Source organism: Lathyrus oleraceus, chromosome 2 (genome assembly GCF_024323335.1).
Source record: "Lathyrus oleraceus cultivar Zhongwan6 chromosome 2, CAAS_Psat_ZW6_1.0, whole genome shotgun sequence".
NCBI lineage: Eukaryota > Viridiplantae > Streptophyta > Magnoliopsida > Fabales > Fabaceae > Lathyrus > Lathyrus oleraceus.
In genome coordinates this window covers 12,000,932-12,024,552 of record NC_066580.1, presented here as the reverse complement: position 1 = coordinate 12,024,552, position 23,621 = coordinate 12,000,932, and the positions used below count along the sequence as shown (strand labels likewise).

The window sequence follows — 23,621 nt, the reverse complement described above, 5'->3', positions numbered from 1 at the left end:
TTATTTTATTAATTTATTTTCTTATTTTTTTAATTTTCTTTTAATTAGGATTTAAGTATGTTTGAATTGGACTTTAGGTCCATGTTGATTTTTGCACACCCTCAATTTCATGTATGCACCCTTGTTATTTTATTTTATTTCTTTTATTATTATTATTTTATTTGATTAATTTAAATTTATAATTAATTAATTGATAGTTAGTTAATTAATTATGTTTAAGTAGATTATTTAATTAGTTGATTTTATTGTGTTTAGCCAATTAATTAGATAGCCTATGTTCTTACTTCTCACACATGTAATTAATCTCAAACATTTCACAAATCATTTTCAAGCTAATATGAATCAAATATTGATCAAAACATCTAGTGATTTCTCTTAAAATCAAACGCAATGATTAAAACCTTTTTTAAATAACTCGAAAGAAGAGGACCATTGAAATCTAGCATTCCGGTGAGAATCCTCCAATGATCGATTCCGAGCCACACGTTTTGGGTTAACCGTTCATTCTTTTATTTCGTTCTTAAAACACTTAATAATTAACTTGGACAAAATAAGAGCCGTTTGGATCAAGCATTATGGCGCAACTCTTTGAAGAATTGATTCTTATCAAGCGTTCGTTGTCCATCAAATAATATTCTCAATTAATTCGAATAAAAAAGGATCATTGGAATCTAGCATTCCGGTGGGAACCCTCTAATGATCGATCCCGAGTCACACATTTTGGGTTAACAGTTCATTCTTTTCTTTTGTTCTTAAAACACTTAATAATTAACTTGGACAAAATAAGAGCCGTTTGGATCAAGCATTCTGGCGCAACTCTTTGAAGAATTGATTTTTATCAAGTGTTCGTTGTCCATCAAATAATTTTCTCAATTAATTCGAAGGAAAATGGACCATTGGAATCTAGCATTCTGGTGAAACCCCAAATGATTGATCCCGAGGCTTATGTCTCGTTCTCATCAAATGTTCGTCATTCACCTATAAAAAATATTCAACCAATCAAACTATTTTTTCGCCGCCGTGCGATCTCAAAAACCTTTTCAAAACGAAAGACATCCTGTCTTAAGATGATACAAAGCAATACTTCATCCATAATTGTTGAGTTGATATAAGTGACGTTTTTTCGAATGTTGATTTGTAAATCCATTCGATGTGATGTATATGTATGTTCCTCATCTGTTTTGGATAAAACAATGTTTCTCGTTGATTAATACAAGATAGCTTTTGCTAAAATCGACCAACAAGAAAACATTTTTTTATCCAGAACTACGTAAGTCTTGAAATTCTCTATTGCACATGGAGATACGTAGGAACAGGATTACGAAGTCTTGTCAGGCACATTAATAAATAAAAAATAGGTTTAGTTCTTTTCCCCCTAATAATAAAAACCTTTTTAGGTCTTCTCTCATTAATAAAAATTCAAAAACATTTTTCTTCTCTCTCTTTTCCTATTCCAAATAAGTATAAGATTAGAAACTAACAACACGCTAATTTTCATTCGAAACTAACTAAACGGTTCCCGTTGAATACAACGAACGTGAGGGGTGCTAATACTTTCCCCTTGCATAATCGACTCCCGAACCCTGATATTGGTTGCGATGACCATATCTTATCCTTTCTTTTAGAGGTTTTATCGATATTTTCCCTTCCCCTATTTGGGAATAAATAAAGTTCGGTGGCGACTCTGTTCGGTCCATCCCACGAGCGTGCGATTGCGCTTCACTAAGTCATGTTCTCATTTTTTAAGGTGCGACAAAATGCTTTCTTTTCTGGGTAATGATTGACTATTTACTTCGCGTACCACTTGTGGTATCATCTTACATTCCGCTAACCTTCTCTTCTCGTTTTGTTTTTAGAAAAAATGACTGGCATCTCTGTGAAGGAGTAGAAAGGACTGATGCTAGAAGCCCGGGAGACGAGGAGAGTAGTCGGCCAACCTTCTGTTAAATCAGACTTAGCCGGTTTAGAAACCCGACTGCTGAAGAAAAGAAAGGTACCCCCAAACAAAGTCATTCCTAGTGTCCAAGAGCCTTAACCTTCGACTTTTTCACCTTCGAAGGGCTTTCATCCAAGCTCTCCAAAGAAGATGAAAACTTTAATGAGTGGCGAGGTTTACATAGCTGATTGGGAAATATCATCTTTGATGTGTGAGACCAATGAGAGTGACCACACCAGGTCATATAATGAATTCAAGTTCTGGAGCAACAATTTTGATGGGTTGACATTCCTCTACGATCACCTGAATTCCACGGACAACATGAACAAGGTGAAAACTATAGGGCGACAGAAACTAACCCAAAACATCAGGTCTTATTTGATGAGATGTGTTGTTTTAGTTTGCAGACTATTTGAAGTCGGGGATGAATGTGAACAAAATGAAATAAAACTGAACAAAAAGGTTACTTAATTGAAGGAGCACCAGAGAGCACAAGCAGTAAGACAGTCCGACTTGGAGAAGCAATTATTGGAGGAGAGAACAGGAGGGAGAAATTGGAGGTTATGGATCAGGAGATAAAATCCTCTATTAATCAGTAATTCGAGAAAATGAAATCACTTCAAAATTCGAATGTTCAATTGCAAAGTTCTTTGCAGAAATCCCAAATTGACTTCCTTGATGCCGGTTATGCTGCCTTTGATAGGGAAAAGGCTCAAACCTTATGTCTATATCCTGATGTTGACCTATCAGAGATGGGTTTTTTCAAGGTCGTGGCTAATGTACACCTTGTGGAAATGGAATAAGTTGGGCTTTCTCCCACTGAGGATCCGATCCAAGAAGACTATGTTGTTGTCAGTAATCTCGAGGTTGGTGAGGATAAAGATGAAGAGTAGCTTTTTGTCGTGCATTTTGTAATGTTTTCAGGAATATTGGTGATTCCCTTTTATTTTGCATCTGTATTTGGTTATGACCTGTATCATGACACTTCATATTTTGTTTAATGCTTACTGATTGCCTTTATCTTTACAAATGATTTTCGAGATGGTTTTTATAGAAGTCCTGAGTGCTTGCTGATCTTAATGAATGCATGACTTTTTCCAAAGCTTTTCAGGATATAACTTATGTATTCCTATTTTAGAAAACTAATAGGAGGTTCAAAAAAGGCTAGTGCGTACGTTACAAATGACTTATAAAGTTTATATTGTCGGTCTCCGGTCTTGTCGAGTATGACCGGAATCTTCTTCCTAGAACGACTTATGACCCCTAAGATTCCAGAGGACCCTATCGAGCTTGTGATGCAGAATAATGAGTAAAATTCTTAGTCATAGTAGATCTTCTATGGCGAAGTCGATCAAGGAAACCGAGGATCCCTAGTGAGATCTCATCTTGCTGATGTTCCAGAACTTTGTGCATCCCAGATATAGAGGATTCATAGAGCCCCAGTGAGATATCATCTGATTGTTATTCCACTTTCACTGCCTCTACACCTATCTATATTGAAACTTTTGTGTTTTATCTCATAGATGATAATGTATTTGTTCATCTAAGCCCAGACACATTAGTCAGCTTCAAACGAGTCAACTTGTCTTTTGGTTGACAGACTCGTACCACATGAGCTTGAAGCTCCAATGAGCAGGGCCTTTGCATTTTGAAGGACTTTATCAATTCTCAGACACAAACTTACTAGTTCCACTTAAATCATGTCGAATATTCGGCATCCGACGAGTCAACCACACTGTTTGAAGTCGGAGATTTCGACTGTACTTAACGATCGAAGTCGATTATGCCAGAGGCTTCATGTGCGCTTGGACTTCAGTTATACCAAAGGTTTTATCAAACGTTACCCGACCAAAGCCGATTATGCTAGAGGCTTCAAGTGCACTTGGACTTCAGTTAGGCGAGAGGTTTTATTAAATGTTACTCGACCGAATCCGATTATGCCATAAGCTTCAAGTGAGCTTGGACTTCACTTAGGCCATAGGTTTTATTAAACGTTACCCGACTGAAGCCGATTATGCCAGAGGCTTCAAGTGCGCTTAGACTTCAATTAAGTCAGGGGTTTTATTAAACATTACCCGACCGAAGCCGATTATGCTAGAGGATTCAAGTGCATTTGGACTTCAGTTAGGTCAGAAGTTTTATTAAACATTACCCGACCAGAGCCGATTATGCCAGAGGCTTCAAGTGCACTTGTACTTAAGTTAGACCAGAGGTTTTATTAAACGTTACCCGACTGAAGCCGGTTATTCCAGAGGCTTCAAGTGTGCTTAGACTTCAGTTAGGCCAAAGGTTTTATTAAATGTTACCCGCCTGAAGACGATTATGCCAATGAATTCAAGTGCGCTTGGACTTCAGTTAGGCCAGAGGTTTTATTAAATGTTACCCTTCCGAAGCCGATTATGCCAGAGCCTTCAAGTGCGCTTGGACTTCAGTTAGACCAGAGGTTTTATTAAGTGTTACCCGATCGAAGCCGATTATGCCAGAGGCTCGGGTGGGCTTGGACTTTAGTTAGGCCAGAGGTTTTATTAAACATTACTCGACTGAAGCCAGTTATGCCAAATGCTTCAAGTGCGCTTGGAATTTAGTTAGGCTCGAGGTTTTATTAAACGTTACCCGACCGAAGTCGATTATGCCAGAGGCTTCAAATGCGCTTAGACTTCAGTTAGGCCAGAGGTTTTATGAAACGCTACCCGGCCGAAGCCGATTATGCCAAAGGACATGTATTACATGCTTTACACAATACATTTCTTCAACCATGGGTGCCTCATTAAAGTGCATTACCATAATTTTATTCATAATATTTATTACATAGACTAGTTATGATAAAACTTAAGATCGATTACACTTCAGGTCTTGGATCTTTCAATATCTTCTAAATCTTCCAACTTGTAGGCCTCATTATTCGTCCTCTGATTAACACTAAAGGAACCTTCCTTATCCGGAGTTAGCTCACATTTTTTCCTGAAGCCCATCATCTTTATCATTATCAAACTTGCTCCGTGACATCCTCTTTGCCATAACTTTACCTCAAGTTTCCTAGTAATTCTTTGTGTGACTGTCATGTTATCCAGACATACTAAGTTGATGTCTTCATTCAGAGTATGATGTTTTCGGTCTATATCTTTTCGATCATGCCTTTCTCCCTACTTACTCTAGACAGTTCAATCTTGCTTGTTGACTCTGACACTTCCCATCTAGTGAAGTGATCGATAGCCCCTACTAGGACCTTCATCTGTTTGAACGCCGTGAGCAGTGACCTCGGAATATTCAGTATTTGTTTGTAAAACCTCCATGGTATGCTTAAGAGTTCATGCACGAGAGAGTGGTGCCTTATGTTTAAGTTGACTCCAATATTTCCATATTTATCTTTCGATATCTAACTAACTCCAATCTGAGTTGGATGAGCTAATATGACATTGCTCTGCATCCTTCTTGTAATCTCACAGTTTGATAGTTGGTTCTTCGGTAGCTTCTCTCATATCGATATTGATTAAGTTTACTTTTAATCGATCACCCTTGATTGGTTCGTTAGCATAAATCCTTCTTTTCAATCTTATACTATCTTTGTAACATTTCCTGGCTATTCCTTGGTCACCTTTCACTATTCCAACTTGGTCGTACTCTAAGGGATACTTTAACGTAAGATACAGAGTGGACAACACCGCTTTTAGAGCATTAAATGAGGGTCCGCCAATAATAATGTTATATGGGGATACAACATTGACAGTTAGAATAAACCTTCGCTTTTTCTACAGTCGAAGCAAGACACTTGTGATTAATCAGGTTTATCTATACCTTGAAGGTCTTGTTGTCTGCCAATGGTGCCTTCAGAATTAACCTTTCATCACCATGATACACCTTCATATGATTATTTTCTAGCTTTATATTGTACCATTTTGTGAGTAATTGGCCTACGCTTATCAATTTACTTGTTATAGAAGGTACATACAATATATCAATGATGTTGGCTTTTCGACCATTATTTTTTACAATAGAGATATCTCATTTTACACCTGATGTGATGTGCTTGCCACCTGCAAACTTGATTACTTTCTCAACTGATTCATCTAGCTGGGTGAACCAATTTTTATCACCAGTTATATGGTTACTACATCCTGAATCCAAGTACCACATGTTGGTTTGCTCAGTGTTCGACTGAGTGTTGGACATGAGTAGTACATCATCAGAATCATTATCTTCAGCATGTGCATATTGCACTTCATCACTATCTTTTACTCTTGCTTCTTTCTTTCTTCGATAGTCTCGAGCATAATGGCAAATCCTTGATAGTTGCAACACTGAACCTCCTTCATGTCAACTTTCTTCCATAATACTTGTTGCTCGTGCCTTTCTTGGTCGAATCATAGTGATTCTTTGAATTCTTACTTGACTTCTCATCATTAGCAAGATTCTTTCCTTGTTTTGCCTTCTCTTTTCCATATTTCTTGATGAATCTTGCTTGTAGTACTTGCTCAGTCACCTTGTCCCTTTCTGAGTTTCTCTATTTCAGCCTCATCTCATGAGCCTCTGATGAAGCTTGAAGTTATTCTAACTTCATGCTAGGTTTTTTGACTCTTCAATTGACACTACAATGTAATCAAAATTCGTATTAGAGGTCTCAATACTTTCTCAATCTTCTGGAAATCATTGATTGATTTACCACACACTTACATCTGGTTTGTTAACAAAACCACACATGAAAGGTATTCCAAGACTAATTCATCTACCTTCATTTGTGTCATCTCGAATTGCTTTCTCAATGTCAGTAACTTCACCATTTCAGATTTTCATCTCTACCGTACAAGCTCTCCAACTTGTCTCACGCTCGTTTGGTCATTTCTTCTTCAATTATCTTCTCGAACACATTAGGATCCACACACTGGTGAATCAAGAATAAACTTTTTGCATCTTCCTTTCTCTGGTCCTTGTGCGCAGCTTGTTGAACACCATTTGCATTCTTTTCCAATGCAGATACTCCATCATTCACGATTTAAATCACATCTTGAAATTTGAAGATGACCTTCATCTACGCAACACATTATTCGTAGTTCTCCCCTTTGATTCGCAGGAAATATGTTTCTATTTTCCATTACAGACTCTTTCTGAATCGCAACTCAGACTCATTGATACCAATTTGTTAGAACATAGGTTTTTTTAAAGAAAGATGGGATAAGAAGAAGAAGAGAGAGAAGAGTTAGAAACCAAATTGTAGAAATTAGGATTTGTATTGAGTGAAGTCGTTTTGATTTACATTATACAATACCTTTATATAGGCAACTAAAGCCTAGACCCAAAACTAAACAAATCGATCCAAACCCAAAATATACAAAATAAAAAGTACAAAACTACAAGTTACATTTTCACACAACAACTATATGTTGTATTCGAATCAGTCGAATACACTGACTCCTACACCTTCAACTAGCTACTTCGACATAGTCGAATGCCAATCTCCGACAGAACATCGAATTATAACTTCTAACACTTTCAATCTACCACTTATACTCACCAAAAACCAAAAGGGGATATTTTCACAAATTAAAAGAAAATAAAACCATAATCTTCAAATTAAAAAATAAAAATAAACATGGTAGATTATAAAGTAAAGTTGAAATTCAATGTAGTTGGCATGACATTGTGGTTCGAAAACATCAAAGAAATAATTAAAAAGCCCAACAACTAAAATGAGAGAAGAGACTCCAAAAACTAAAAAAGAGAAAGTGAAATTCTTTATTTATAAATAAAAAGTTCTACTATCAGGTTTTGGACGAACGACACTGGTCATTTGACTTTTATGAAGACTAACACTTAGTTAAAAAAATGACAAAAAAGAAATCGAGAGGATGATATATTAATTTTAAAAGTTTATTTTCATTTTTTTCCTAAATATAATTTTTTATATTTAAAAAAGTAATAGTGAGCGGAGAGAATGAGGAGACAATAGAGAGTAAACGAAAAAAAATAACATGCTAATTTAAAAGAATTAAGTTGAAATGCATTAATAATTAACGGTATAAAGATATTTTATAATGTTAATTAGTTATTATCAAATTTATAATATATATATATATATATATATATATATATATATATATATATATATATATATATATATATATATATAATATATATATATATATATATATATATATATATATATATATATATATATATATATATATATATATATATATATATATATATATATATATATATTATAATCAGATATAAAATAATAAATAGATGCGTAAAAAAATTTATACCAATTAATCTCAATTTAAAATTTAAATTTTTTATTTTAACAAAAAATAATACTAACACCAAGTGGGCTAACGGCGACCGTGTATATTTTATTAATTATTAACATCTGCTCATTTGGTTCTTCAAATTTATACACCTTAAAGTGTCTTGAACACATACACCTTAAAGAAATTACCTATAATTTTTCCCCAATTCACTATTATATGCATATACTTAACATATAAATTTTTTCAATTGTTCTAATATATTTTACCCTAGAGAACTCATACAATATCCACAAATCTTATCTCAAATGGTAGAAATGAAAATTATTAGGTTCAACATTATCACTAGAGTTTAAATTCCGATACTGTTACTATCATTTCGTGTGGAAATTGTAGCATATTTTATCTATGGATGACATCTGATACATTTGTCAACAATATAATTTATTATCATATTCATAAACAAAATGTACACACTCGACTTTTTGTGAAAAATACATTATCATTGAAATCATCATCAACATGTTAAGTCCAAACTGCATTGAACTTGAAGTTGAAATCAAGACCTTAATCATAGCCTCACTATGTTACTGTTTTTTCATATCCTCAAACTTACCAAAAGGTATTTTAAGGTTTCTTTCCTTGTCCCCATTTTTGTACCTTTTCATCATTCTACCATTTCAACTCTCTTTTGTTCTCCCAATAGGAATCACTTCCTTCTTCATCACTTGGCTCACAAACTTCAAACTTCTCCTTTTCACATTTGATTTGGGTCCTCTCTCTTCCAGCCCATCAAAATCTCTTCCTCTATTTCTCATCATTGCTGGTCTCCCAATTAGAATCAACCAAAAACAAAATCACCCACTTAACAAAAACCAATCAAAATTTCATCTTTTGCTTCCAATTAAGGCTTTGCTTATTGTGTTTTTCCTTTTAGGCCTAAATGACCACAAACAAAGTATTTTCTAAAACTTTGTTAGGCCCTCAATGGGCTCCATTGCCTGGAATTACTGCATCTTTTTTTGTGTCTGGGCTAATGCAAGAGCTGATATTCTACTATGTCACATGTGTTACTCCCACGTGGGAAGTCATGTGTTTCTTTATCCTTCATGGAGGTTGGTGTGATGAAGTGGTTAGGTCATAAGTGGAGTATACATTGGGCAATATCTAGGCCCATTACGGTGGCATTTGTGATGTCGACCGCCACATGGCTATTCTTTGAACCGTTGTTGCGTGATGGGGCTGACCAGAGAGGCATTGAGGAGTTTAAATTTTTTGTTGAATGTATTATGAAAAAAATTAGAGGACTATTTTCTCCACCCTTAACATTAGTTGAGATGTATGTATTTAAAATAATTGCTAAATTTGTTTGGTTTGAAATTTGAATGTATATTTTCAGACAAATTGTGAGATCCAAATGCACACTTTATAGAAATATAAGAGATTTTTTAGTAGCAATGGCCTAAGATTCTCGAGTCAACTTGAACTGCAGGTCCAAGTATTTATGTGATTGTAGCATTGTCGTCATCAACAAAACTTTTTATATGATATGAATAATCGACGCGATTTATTTGCTCATGACACGAGCGTAGCTCATTCTTTTCTGTAGAATCATACACCAAGAGTCTCATCACTTATTTTCTTCATATAATACAGAAATCAATTAACTTATTTCCTCAAAATACATACTCCAACTATTTGCTAATTTCTGAACTTAATACATCAATTATAACTTACATGGGTAAAACGTCACGCAGCAAAGGAAAATTCAATTGAAACGCGCCACCAATATTGAATGACTCACCAGAGCTGAAACCATATTCTCTCAAGCAGCCAACCTGTGATTTGTACTCTACTTGAGGAATTACATTTGTTTGTACAAAATGTTATTCGCCATCACTCAAGATGGGAACTATGAGGGGGTTCATTTGTGCCAGATATACAATTGCCCACCTGATTCAACAAATCAACAACCAAGGTGAGCTTAATCGAGGAGAATATGAGTAAATTATTACGTGCAATAAAATAGGACATGAATATTCGCAACAAGCTAAAACTACTACAGGACCAAAAGAAAATGTAATCTAAAAATATCACTAACGCAACAAAGCAATGTCTTCATATCATACCATGTAAAGCCCAAATTTCTCTCTATTTCGATTATTCTGGACAAGATTTTGGTATAGAATATACCCCCCAAAAAAACACCAAGGGTATTTTCAGAAAGTGACAAAACCATGGTAACATTGTGCTTTCAGGAAGAAGCTATGACTTGAAGAAGTGAACCACCGCAAGTATAATAATGCGGTTCCAAACATGTGATCCAACTAAGCAATGTTTTCATACCATTCCATCTAAAGTCCCTTTTTGCATCCTTTGATTGTACTGGACTTAATGTTAGACAGCATATACTCCTTGGGATGAGGAAGAACACAACATCCTCTTCCCGTGTGTTTGTTCAATTTTATCATTACTTCCTTTCTAGAACTCAAATAAACAAGTACCTAAGTTATTTACAATTTTATCCTGCCTCGACAATATTGCCTAAATTTATTTTCTGTAAGTTCTCTTTCCAGTTGCTTTTACGTTTTCTTATTTTTCGTGTTTAATATAGTTAGACGCTTCCCTCTTTATAAATAGAATGTTAGGGTTCTCAATCGATGTTCTAAAGCATTTTCCCAAATTTATTTTCTGTAGATTCACTTTCCAGTTGCTTTTAAGTTTTCTTATTTCACAGTTTTGGTGTTTTATATAGTTCTAGATGAGTTCTTATCTCGCTACCGGACTCATGTCAAAGGGTAAGGTAGAGATTAGAACTCAGAAGAACACTTCTCTTTTTCTTTCACTTATTCTCTTTATTTTATGCTTTCTTTAATGTTTATGTTCAAATTTTTTATTTTCTCAGATTTGGCTTTAGTTTTTTCGATTTTCATATAATTCTTGTTGAGTTATAATTATCAATTACTAAACTCTTGGAGTGTGTTTGGATGAGGTTTTAATTCTCAATTACTAAATTGTAGGTGCTAGATAGGCGAGGGGTTTTAATGTTTTACCGTACATCTTTTTTGAATGACCTATACCTTGCCAGGGAAATAATCACAGTAATGAAACTTTTCTGTATTGCAATGCAAATTCAAACATTATACAAATTAAACTAAGAATGCAAATCAAACACACACTTACATCATCCAGCAGCATATTGTTGAAGTAAGGACCAAAGTGAGGTGAAATCTGCAACAGAATAATAAGACATTAGCTCAAACACAAAGCACTACTTTTGAGAGAGCAAACTTCTATTTAGAAAGAGTTGAGCTTTTGTTCAAGAACACTTTAAAGTCTTTTATTTAGATCAATTTTATATCATCTTAGAAACCTACTTCAGTACTAACTATAGAAATACATCCCATTTGTACATCACAAGTTCACAACAAGGTGACATTTTCCTAAACAATTCATGACAAATTGGGGTACTAAATAGAACTAAGGACCAAAGTGCAAATTATCATCAATAAGTCAAACAATTTAGGTCAGGGTTTTAAAAATCGGTTTGCGTGAAATGCTGATACTGTTATTACCGTTTTCTATATTAAAGATGAAATTGTGGTTAATTCACACCGGTGACGACCAAAATACGGACAGAAATTGCGAAAACCTTTGCGTGTCCGCAACCGTTTTCTAAAACCCTGATTTAGGTCTTAGTTTTGGCACTGGAAATACATAAATTCAAGCAAAAAAGTATTTTAAAAAAACATTTTTTTTTTAATTTCAACCATATCATAGCCAAAATTTAAAAAGTCCACATAAACATCCACATAAAATAGAATTATATACCAATTTACCAACACAAATTAATTTGACTAAACCTAAAAATGCCGTGGTTTGCTCAAATTTCGTGCATAATCGATAGTATCTTAACCTAAGAACCAAATCAATAAAGAAATTAACAACAGTAACAATAGTGAAGTTTGAATTCATACAAATTAGCAGAAGGTCCTTTGTTGAAGCAAATTCTTGTAGAAAGGCATGCGATGATTCCGACGACAAGGAAGATAAGCGAGGTGACAACGAAACCCATATCGATCTGAATTACACAAATTGAAAGAAAATGGTTCTGTTACAGTTACGGTTTTTGATTTGATTTGCGAGAAAGTGAGGGAAGAATCAAAACGACGTGAGAATTAGGTTACCTCTGAAACGGTTTGTCGTTTATTGTATGAATGAATGATGGGAAGGTGAAGCTCCCAGGTGGGGTGTGTATTTTATTTTTTATATTCTTATTTAAAATTTTGGTATTTTTGTGGTACCTTATACTATAGTATATTTTTGTTTTAGTTTATGTATTTAAAATTTTCGGTCAACACAAAATGTATTAAAAAATTTAAGTCAACACAAAATGTATTAAAAATTACTTTATGAAACCAAAAAATATTTTTATTTTTCACTTTTCAAACAAAAAATACTTTTAAGTTTTATTTAAAATAGTTCTATAATCAATATAGTAAAATATATATTTTTTAAGAAAGCAAGTTTGGTTGATAACTATGGTTAGTAAAATTAAATGGATAATGCTAATTTGTGTCCTTCTGGCACAAGTTAAGAGATCAATATAGAAATAAATTCTTGAAAATTGTGTATTGAATTTATTAGAAATTTATAATTAATAATTTTATTTATTTATTCAACACAAATTTTCTATTTGTGTGTTTCTTAACATGTACTCTTATGGCACAAGTTAGCATTACCCAAATTAAATTACAATGATATTCAATTTATTCGTTGGATTATGAAGGAAATTGGTTGAATGACCTGCTTTGGAGTGTATTTGGAAGAAAATTGATATAACTGCTCAATTTATTCGTTGGATTATGAAGATTGTGTCTACAGTTTCTTACATATTTTTCTTACCTATTTAATGTTAATGGGTCCTACATTTCAGTTATGCAGGCAATGAGGGGCTTAGGCAGGGAATCCCTTGTCACCCTTGTTGTTTGTTATAATTATGGAGTACTTGAACAGACTTCTTTTCAAGATATTGAGAAATCCTGATTTTAACCGTCATGCCAAATGTGAGAGGCTTCAAATCACCAATTTGACTTTTGTTGAAGATGTATTACTGTTTGCTATAGGTGACTGTAGGTCTATTGAGTTGATGATTGATCGCGATTTAGTGAGTCTATCGAAATATCTAACTGCAAGTGCACAGTTGTATCGCATAGTTTTAAAAGATATTGAATCCACAAGGACCAATAATCAAACTTATCACTATCTATTAGTGCTATGTAAATCTAAGGCTTGTGAAAATTTGATTAGGGGAAAATTAATACTAAAATTAAAATAAAGTTTGGAAAATATAGCAAAAAATAGAGGCCGGAACGTGGATCCCGACGTACCTCGGGGATTCAATAATTCATTGGCGTGTGTAAAGATATATTGAATCATTTTTTAGTAGAGAAATATTAACTTAAAAGTCTTTATCTCATACTGTCATTTTGTTGACTCTAGCTATACCTTTAGATCAAATGCCCTGCTCTTGCTAGCCCATTTGCATCAGAAAATATTTTTTGAAAATCAATAAGTTCTAGTTAATCCTAAAACACTCTCGTTGTATTTAGGATTAATGTCTAATTTTTACTATTTCGTTCAAGTCTCACAATCTTGTGGAATCTTGACTTGAAACCTTAATGTTTTCACTCTCGTGTAGAACTTTTTAGAATTATAATTAAAAATCAAAACCAGAAAAAAAAAATATAAAAAGGTTTACACTAACTTATTACCGAGTCCCGTCGGACGACGGTTCCTCACATACCAGACTCAAAACAGTTTAGTCAGACATGGTATTAAACATAAATATGTGATTCATAGTAATAGAAATTGACAACATCATTGTATGTAAATAAATGGAAAACAAATAGAATTAAATTAAAACAATTATAAAGAACTTGTAACTGGAATTAAACGCGGAAAAACTTCTAGTACACTGAATTGAATGGAAAATAACTTCAAATATCGACAACCTTGATCCAAGATTACAATAAAAGATCCTAAAAGATATGGTTTGATAGTCCCTCAATTTGAGATCTCTATCACTATTTGAATGTAATATTTGCTTAAAACTAAGAACTAAAATGCATGCGTATAAACCTGGATGCCAAAAACGGCTCAAAACTAACATTTTATAGTGAAAATAAGTGTTGAACCGAGTTCAAGTCGTGTAGACTTCGTGGGAGAGAAATATGGGGGAATGGGGAATGACTGATTCCTTTTGTTGCATTTTTTCAGGAACCGAACTTCATGATGGTGGCCATGAAGCTTGTGGCGGTCGCCACAAATGCAAATTATATTTTCGACCTTTTTTGATGTGCATGACGAACGCCATGAGGCATGTGGTGGTCGTCACAAGCCTTGGACTACGTCTTCAACCTTCCTTTTTCCTCTCTAGTGGGTTCCACATCTCCCTAGTCATGGTGGGCGCCATGTGGTGGCCACGCGTATATTTTTGCCACTTTTATCCGTTTTTCGCCATTTTCATCTAGTTTCTTCATAAATCAACTCTTACTCGTAAAACACTTGAAACATGCATAAACTATCAGCATAACACTATAAAATGCAACAAAATAATAATAAAGCATGTGCAAATCGAGTCAAAACAAACTACATTTTTCGGTGTTATCAAACTCTCTCACACTTAAACATTTGTTTGTCCTCAAGTAAATGTTACACATATGAAAACGAATTTTGAAAATTATGCAACAGGTTGAAATCAAGACTCGTGAAAACAGTTGCAATTGGATACTCATTCTAGACTATAAACTCAATTTCGGCTAGAGTTGCATCAATATGTACTAACTTCTTCACTAAGGATATCCTGGGAACACAAATATGTATAGTGCAGACATAAGTCTCCCCCCTATACAAACCAATATGAATCATGTTATCATATCTAAGCCTAATTTACTCATCTTTTTCTCTATCCTTTTCATTCTAGTGCAATCACATTAAGCATGTTTTCCTTCCACACTCATAGCAAGATAATCTACTAGTGACTATGATACATATATATATATATATATATATATATATATATATATATATATATATATATATATATATATTTTTTTTTTCTTTCTTTTCTTCGCACTTTGACATGATTGATATTATCAAAAGAGGCTTGTACCGTGGGTTAAATGACCGGGTGAAGGTCACCTAACTTAGAAGGAACATCCTTATTAATTTGGTCTTTCTTTTCTCTTTTAAGCTTAAGATCATACACTTATTTGCTCAATTTCTTACATAGTGTGTATTTGGGATGGTGTTGACTGTTTAATAAACTACTTAAGGAAAATTAAAGGATGAGAGTTTAAGGTTACGACATGACAAGTACTCAAACTGATATCTATATTCGGGAGATTCACGGTGTTAAAACGATATCGATCTTGTAAAGTTTTCCCAAGTTTCTACAATCTCTCCTGAGCATTGTCTATAGCCTAAAACTTTCAAAATATGCATTGTTATTATAAGTCAAAAAATTTGGTATGGCTCAAGAAAGTGGGGTAATCAATAAGCAACAGAAAACCACGCATAAAGACTTAACAACACATGTAATGACTATACTAACAGTACTTAAATAGTAAAGACAGATAAAATCCTAAAATCATGAAATAAACTAAAAATAGTAAATCTAACTAGAAAATAGTAAAACTGAAAGCGATAAAGTTCCTCTCTCACACTTAAACCAATCATTATCCTCAATGTTTTGATTAAAGGGAGAAATAGGAATGATAAACCTGGACGATAGAATCAATATTTGCCTTGACCTCGTCCTTGGCCTTGGCCTTGCCTCCAACCTCCCTGTCCACCTTGATTGTACCCACCTCGTCTGTTTCCTACTCGACCATGTTTTCCCCGCATCTGGACCTCTATTCTAGTCAACCGCTAAAATAAAGAATCCAATTGGTTGTTACGATGATCCTCAACTGCTTGAGAAAACTGGAGATGCTCTAGCATCTCTTGGTGGCAGTGCTCTGTAAAAGCTTGAAAGGTCTGCCACTATTGTGCCAGCTCTACCATGGCAGTTTGTGATGTTTGAACCTGTTGAACGTTACCTACTATGGTGTCCTGGGCTGCCCTTAAGTATCGCAGAATCCCTAGAAGTGAAGCTTGGGTGTCCTGGATCAGTTTCACATTTTTTGTCATATTTGTATGAAAAGCTTGCATATGACCCATATGATCCATCATTGTTGCTTGTTGTGTTTGGATTTGGCATATATGTTGCATCATACATGTTTGATGTTGATGCATATCATATATCAGATTGTCTCTCTCAACATCAGTGGCATTCCGGGCACGTATCTCATTGAGTATATCATCAAGTGTGGCGTGCGTAACTCCACCTCTTCCTCTACCTGTAACACCACCTCTTTGGTTGCCTTGGTTCCAGGATTTTCTCTTATTCGACTAGTTTCCTTCTTGTTGATTTCGACCAATTAAATTGTTGTAGCCTCCTCTGCCTTTGTTGCTATTCTAGCTTCCTTTACCTTTCCTCTCTTTTGTTGATTGAGCCTACAAAGACATATCACTCTCCGACTTTCCTGTAGCTCTTTCAGCCACTCTTTATTCATGAGATTCAAGCGTCCCTTGAAGCTCTTCCTTTGTCAGTTTTGACAAATCTTCCGACTCTTATATGGCTACTACCACGTGGTCGAACTTTGGAGCCAACGACCATAGGATATTTCCAACAATAAATCTTGATGTCAACACTTCTCCATATACCTTGATTTGATTCACCAGTTTTGTAATATCGGTGAAGAAATCAGTTATGCTTTCATTGTCTTCCATCTGAAGCAATTCATACGTCCTTTTGTAAATTTGTAACCTCACCTCTTCCACTTTCTCCGCGCCTCCAAATGACTTCTCCAGGATTTCCCATGCTTCTTTTGCTGACTCTGTATCACTAACCTTTTCAAAGTTATCTGCATCAACACATTGATGGATTATAAATAGAGCTTTATAATCGTTCTTCTTCAATTCTTTATGGGCAGCCTTTTCTTGATTTGTCATGTTTTCTGCAAGCGTTGTTACTCATTCCTTCACAAGATACCAAATATCTTGATAACAAAACACAACATTTATTTGCTTGCACCAGTTCTCATAATTTTTGTTCTTGAGAATCAGAAGATTTGCTGGAAATGCCCATTTGAATGATTCATTGCCATGTTGATTTTCTTCCCACGAATCTTTTAAACCAGACTCTGATACCAGATGTTGGAAATCCACTATAACCTATGGAGAATTTCAATCAATCTTGATGAATAAGATTGTTATCACCCACACAATAGCAATGAAAACAGAAGAACAATGGAGAAAGAAAGTAAGTAAATAACGATGAAGGAGAATAGTAACAAAATTCTGCAGAGTTTCTCTCTGCCCACAAAATATGGAGAACTTCTTATTCACTTTGCAACTGCAAAATACCGTGAATACAATGTTATAAATGCTCTATTCACTATATTACAAGAATAAGGGGTACTTGTAACACCCCGATAAAAATAAGATAATTATTTAATTTAAGTTAATATTATATTTATTAATTTAATTAGGTAATTGGAATTATTGGATTATTATTATTATTATTATTATTATTATTATTATTATTATTGGAATAATAATTATTGGAAAGTATATAAGTGGGAAATAAGAAAAGAGTTTCATTTTGGTAAAGAGGGTTTTACGTGAAAAGCAGAGAAGAGGCTGAAAAGGGAGAAAGGGCAAAGAGGAAGAGCAAGAGAGCAAGGGTTGAAGAACGGAAAAGATTGGAGCTTAGGGATTGCCGGATTAACTCAGGTAAGGGGGGTTTATCGTCGTTTAATGGGTATTATGGGTTAATATGTAATGGGTAGTGACAAACCGTTGAATTGACCCTAATTGGGATGTTGAATGCTGAGAAATTGTGTTGGATAAGTTGTGTTAAAACTGTAATTGAATCTGTATTTGTGTGAGTTGTGATTTCCCGAACGTATAGCTTTTTACGGAATCGGAATCGGAGGTCCGGAAGTCCTCCAACGGCGGAAAATGCGGAGAATTCTGCATTCTGCTTCGTGTTAGCGCAGGAACAGCTTTCTGTCTTGCGTTAACCGGTTAACCCAGGGTGTTAACCGGTTAACACTGTTAGGAATTGTGAAGTATTGCTGTTTTGCTTGCGTTAACCGGTTAACCCAGGGCGTTAACCGGTTAACACTGTTGTGATTTCTCAGAAATTGTTGTTCTGTCTGCGTTAACCGGTTAACCCAGGGCGTTAACCGGTTAACACTGTTGAGTTTTGCCAGAAAGCGTGTTCTGTGTTGCGTTAACCGGTTAACCCAGGGCGTTAACCGGTTAACACTGTTGGAAATTGGAAAAATTAATATTTGAATAATGTGTGTATAATTGGTGTTTGGCCTATATTGGCGTATGATGTAATAGGGATTAATTCCCGCTGTTTTGAGCAGTATAGGTATTAGTGGAGTGTGCTAATACTGTGATTAATTATTTGACATGATATGATGTTTTGATACATGTGTTGATGAATGTATGATGGTATGCATAATGCTGTGAATGTATATGTTATGTATGCAATTGTGAATGGACTGTTTATGGCTTAGAGTGTGAGCATATGTCCATTGTGGATTATTGTTGATGATTTTGCATTGCTAGGTGATTTAGCATGCATATTGTGGCCTTTATGGTGGTAGCTAATTCCCATAGTGAGGAATTAGTGAGTTAGTCATTATGGACTGTTGTTGATGTTTGCATGCTAGGTGAATTAGCGTGCATAGCATGGCCCTTGGGGTGGTAGCTAATTCCCGTGGTGAGGAATTAGTGAGTGAGTCACTAGGTCTCAAATGAGTGGGACTAGTGGGCTTGGTAGCCGTATCTGGATTTGATCGGTGAGGTGAACTATATGTTCACGAATAGTCGGTACCACATGCATGGAGTCTCATTGCATAATGTATGTATTGTGTATAATATGAATGGATGTGTTCCAATATTATACGTGTGTTTTGACGTTTATGTTGAGCATGATTATGATGTTTGAGTGGAGGTTGCCGTTACCGAATGTGTGATATGATTAGGGTGATTAATGTGTTATTTGCATATTTACTCTGATTGATATATTGTTATTTTAATTAAATATTTGGGGTATTTTAGAAGGGTGTTACATTAGTGGTATCAGAGCATAGTCGGTCGAGTCGAGTCGTAATTATTCTGTTTTCCCTGTACGGGATAGGTGTTGTGTAACCCTATCAGTACTTATTGTTTTATCTTGTTGGATTAACTCAGAATAGAGATGGCGGGAAGAGGAAGAGACGATGCTGCGATTGCTGAGGCTCTGGGTATGCTAGCTGGAGTACTTGGGGGAAATCCGAATGTTGTGGGAATGGGAGCTGCTCGTCAACTGAGTGAGTTCCAGAAGAACAATCCTCCAATGTTCAAGGGAGCATACGATCCAGATGGTGCTCAGAAGTGGTTGAAGGAGATTGAGAGGATCTTCCGAGTGACTGAGTGTGCCGATAACCAGAAGGTCAGGTTCGGTACGCATATGCTGTCAGAGGAAGCAGATGATTGGTGGGTTGCTACCCGCACTGAGTTGGAATCTGCTGGGAATGCTGAGATCACTTGGGCGGTGTTCAGAGAGAGATTCCTGAGGAAGTACTTTCCAGAGGATGTCAGAGGAAAGAAAGAGATAGAGTTCTTGGAATTGAAGCAGGGAAACCGGTCTGTTACTGAGTATGCTGCTAAGTTCACAGAGCTGTCGAAGTATTACACTCCCTATGATGAGGCTACTGGGGAATTTTCAAAATGTGTGAAGTTTGAGAACGGGTTACGTCCCGAGATCAAGCAGGCTATTGGGTATCAGCGGATTAGAGTGTTTTCTGATTTGGTTGACTGTTGCAGGATCTTTGAACAGGATACCAAGGCCAGAGCGGAGAGCTATCAGCAGAGGGTTGATAGGAAAGGCAAGAATCAGAATGATCGTGGGAAACCGTATGCAGCTGGCAAAGGTTTCCAGAGACAGAGTGGGATGAAGAGGCCTAGTGGGGGAGACTCCAGTGCCCCTGCTAAGTGTTTCAGATGTGGTCAGGCTGGACATCGTATCCATGAGTGTACCAGTAATGAGAAGAAGTGTTTCAAGTGTGGAAAAGGTGGTCATTTGGCTGCAGAGTGCCGGTCGAAGACTGTGACTTGTTTCAATTGTGGAGAGGTGGGTCATATCAGTCCACAGTGTCCTAAGCCGAAGAAAGAGAACCGGTCGGGAGGCAAGGTCTTTGCTTTATCGGGTTCTGAGACTTCTGCAGATGATCGTTTGATCCGAGGTACGTGTTATATTAATGGCTTTCCTCTTGTAGCTATTATTGACACAGGTGCGACTCATTCCTTTATATCTTTGGATTGTGCAGTGAAACTTAAGTTAGAGATATCTGAGATGCTTGGAAGTATGGTGATTGATACTCCTGCGAAGGGTTCAGTGACTACTACTTCAGTTTGTTTAAATTGCCCTTTGAGTATTTTTGGTAGAGACTTTGGAAAGGACCTAGTGTGTCTCCCACTAGTGCAGATTGATGTTATTTTGGGTATGAACTGGTTGGTGTGTAACCGAATTTATATCAACTGTTTTGATAAGACTGTGATCTTTCTTGAGATTGAGGAAGGAAAGGATTTGTTTCTATCAGCGAGGCAGGTGAATGAGGCAGTAGCAGATGGGGCAGAGTTGTTTATGCTGTTAGCGACTTTGGAGGCTAAAGATAAACTGGTGATTTGCGATCTAGCTGTGGTGTGTGATTTTCCTGATGTGTTTCCGGAAGAAGTGAATGAATTACCGCCAGAGCGTGAAGTTGAGTTCTCGATTGATTTGGTACCTGGTACTAGGCCGGTGTCGATGGCTCCGTACCGTATGTCTGCTGTTGAGTTAACTGAATTGAAGAGTCAGTTGGAAGATCTATTGGATAAGAAATTTATTCGTTCGAGTGTGTCACCGTGGGGTGCACCAGTGTTATTGGTTAAGAAGAAAGAAGGTACTATGAGGTTGTGTGTGGACTACAGGCAACTGAATAAAGTGACGATCAAGAATCGGTATCCTTTGCCGAGGATTGATGATTTGATGGATCAGTTGGTTGGTGCGAGTGTGTTCAGCAAAATAGATTTGAGATCGGGGTATCATCAGATACGTGTGAAGACTGAGGATATTCAGAAGACTGCTTTCAGAACAAGGTATGGACATTATGAGTATTCTGTAATGCCTTTTGGTGTGACTAATGCGCCTGGAGTGTTTATGGAGTATATGAATAGGATTTTCCATCCGTACCTAGATCAGTTTGTTGTGGTGTTTATTGACGATATTTTGGTGTATTCAAAATCTGAAGAAGAGCATGTTGAGCATTTGAGATTGGTTTTAGGAGTTCTACGAGAAAAGAAGCTATTTGCTAAACTGTCAAAGTGTGAATTTTGGTTAGAAGAGGTTAGTTTTCTTGGTCATGTGATTTCAAGAGATGGTGTTGCTGTTGATCCTTCTAAGATAGAAGCGGTATCTAAGTGGGAAGCTCCGAAGTCAGTTTCTGAGATAAGGAGTTTTCTTGGTTTGGCTGGTTATTATAGGAAGTTCATCGAGGGATTTTCTAAGTTGGCGTTACCGTTGACGATGTTGACTAGAAAGGGGCAAGCGTTTGTTTGGGACTCAAAATGTGAAGAAGGTTTCCAAGAGTTAAAGAGAAGGTTGACTACTGCTCCTATTCTGATATTACCGAGTTCGTCGGAATCATTTGAGGTTTACTGTGATGCTTCATTGTTGGGTTTGGGTGGTGTGTTGATGCAGAATAAGCAGGTTATAGCTTATGCTTCGAGACAACTGAGGGTTCATGAGAGGAACTATCCGACACACGATTTAGAGTTGGCAGCCGTGGTATTTGTTCTGAAGTTATGGAGGCATTACTTGTACGGGTCAAGATTTGAGGTTTTCAATGACCATAAAAGTTTAAAGTATTTGTTTGATCAGAAAGAGCTGAATATGAGACAGAGGAGATGGTTAGAGTTTCTGAAGGATTATGACTTTGGTTTGAATTACCATCCGGGTAAAGCAAACGTAGTGGCTGATGCATTGAGTCGGAAATCATTGCATATGTCTATGTTAATGGTTAAGGAATTGGATTTAATTGAGCAGTTTAGAGACTTGAGTTTGGTGTGTGAGAGTACTCACAATAGTGTTAAATTGGGAATGTTGAAGTTAACGAGTAGTATTCTGGATGAGATTAGAGAGGGTCAGAAATCCGATGTGCTTTTGGTTGATAAGTTGACTCTAGTGAATCAAGGTCGAGGTGGTGAATTCAGAGTTGATGAGAATGGTGTTTTGAGATTTGGTAATCGGGTGTGTATTCCGGATGTTACCGAACTTAAGAGGAGTATTCTGGAGGAAGGACATCGTAGTGGCCTGAGTATTCATCCTAGAGCTACGAAGATGTATCATGATTTGAAAAAGCTATTCTGGTGGCCGGGAATGAAAAGAGAAATTGCGAGTTTTGTTTATTCTTGTTTGACTTGTCAGAAGTCAAAGATTGAGCATCAGAAGCCGTCTGGGCTAATGCAACCGTTGGCTATTCCAGAGTGGAAGTGGGATAGTATCAGTATGGATTTTGTTTCTGGTTTACCGAGGACAAGTAAGAATTTTGAAGCTATTTGGGTGATTGTCGATAGATTGACGAAATCGGCTCATTTCATTCCGATCAAAATGGATTATCCGTTAGAGAGATTTGCTGAGTTGTATATTGAGAAAATTGTAAGTTTACATGGTATTCCGTCGAGTATTGTTTCGGACAGAGATCCTAGATTTACATCGAAGTTTTGGGAAGGTTTGCAGAAGGCTTTGGGAACTAAGCTGAGATTGAGTTCTGCATATCATCCGCAGACTGATGGTCAGACTGAGAGGACGATTCAGTCACTAGAGGATCTTTTGAGGGCTTGTGTTTTGGAAAAGGGAGGTGCTTGGGATTGTTATTTACCTTTGATTGAGTTTACCTACAACAATAGTTTTCATTCGAGCATTGGTATGGCACCGTTTGAAGCCTTGTATGGTAGAAGATGTCGGACACCTTTATGTTGGTATGAGTCCGGTGAGAGTGCTGTGGTTGGACCGGAGATTGTTCAACAAACTACGGAAAAGATTAAGATGATTCAGGAGAAGATGAGAATTGCTCAGAGTCGTCAGAAGAGTTATCACGACAAGAGGAGAAAGTCACTTGAGTTTCAAGAGGGGGATCATGTGTTTCTCCGTGTTACTCCGATAACTGGAGTTGGTCGAGCTTTAAAGTCGAAGAAGTTGACACCTCGATTTATTGGTCCTTATCAGATTTTGGAGAGGATAGGGGAGGTAGCCTATCGTATCGCTTTACCGCCGTCACTTGCGAATTTGCATG

General features: G+C 36.2%; 1 protein-coding gene and 1 pseudogene across 1 annotated transcript; one reads left to right on the top strand and one right to left on the bottom strand.

Annotated features, from left to right (window-relative positions):
- Positions 1-8,697: 8,697 nt before the first annotated feature.
- LOC127121646 (probable long-chain-alcohol O-fatty-acyltransferase 1) lies at positions 8,698-9,566 on the top strand (annotated as a pseudogene).
- Positions 9,567-9,731: 165 nt separating this feature from the next.
- On the bottom strand, positions 9,732-12,498 carry LOC127117635 (V-type proton ATPase subunit e2). The gene is made up of 4 exons (XM_051047706.1): positions 12,369-12,498; positions 12,159-12,262; positions 11,365-11,412; positions 9,732-10,134 (listed from the first exon to the last, which is right to left on the bottom strand). The coding sequence occupies exons 2-4, from the start codon at positions 12,254-12,256 to the stop codon at positions 10,068-10,070; spliced, it is 213 nt and encodes a 70-aa protein (XP_050903663.1). The 5' UTR covers positions 12,257-12,262; positions 12,369-12,498; the 3' UTR covers positions 9,732-10,067.
- Between the last annotated feature and the right edge of the window lie 11,123 nt (positions 12,499-23,621).

What these genes read in the sequence shown, in the direction of transcription:
- LOC127117635 (XM_051047706.1), bottom strand. Translation starts at nt 12,256, where the DNA reads ATGGGTTTCGTTGTCACCTCGCTTATCTTCCTTGTCGTCGGAATCATC. An exon ending in AAAGGACCTTCTGCTAATTT is followed by an intron (nt 11,413 to 12,158) that starts GTATGAATTCAA and finishes ATTCTGTTGCAG; the next exon opens with ATTTCACCTCACTTTGGTCC. An exon ending in ACAATATGCTGCTGGATGAT is followed by an intron (nt 10,135 to 11,364) that starts GTAAGTGTGTGT and finishes TTGTTGAATCAG; the next exon opens with GTGGGCAATTGTATATCTGG.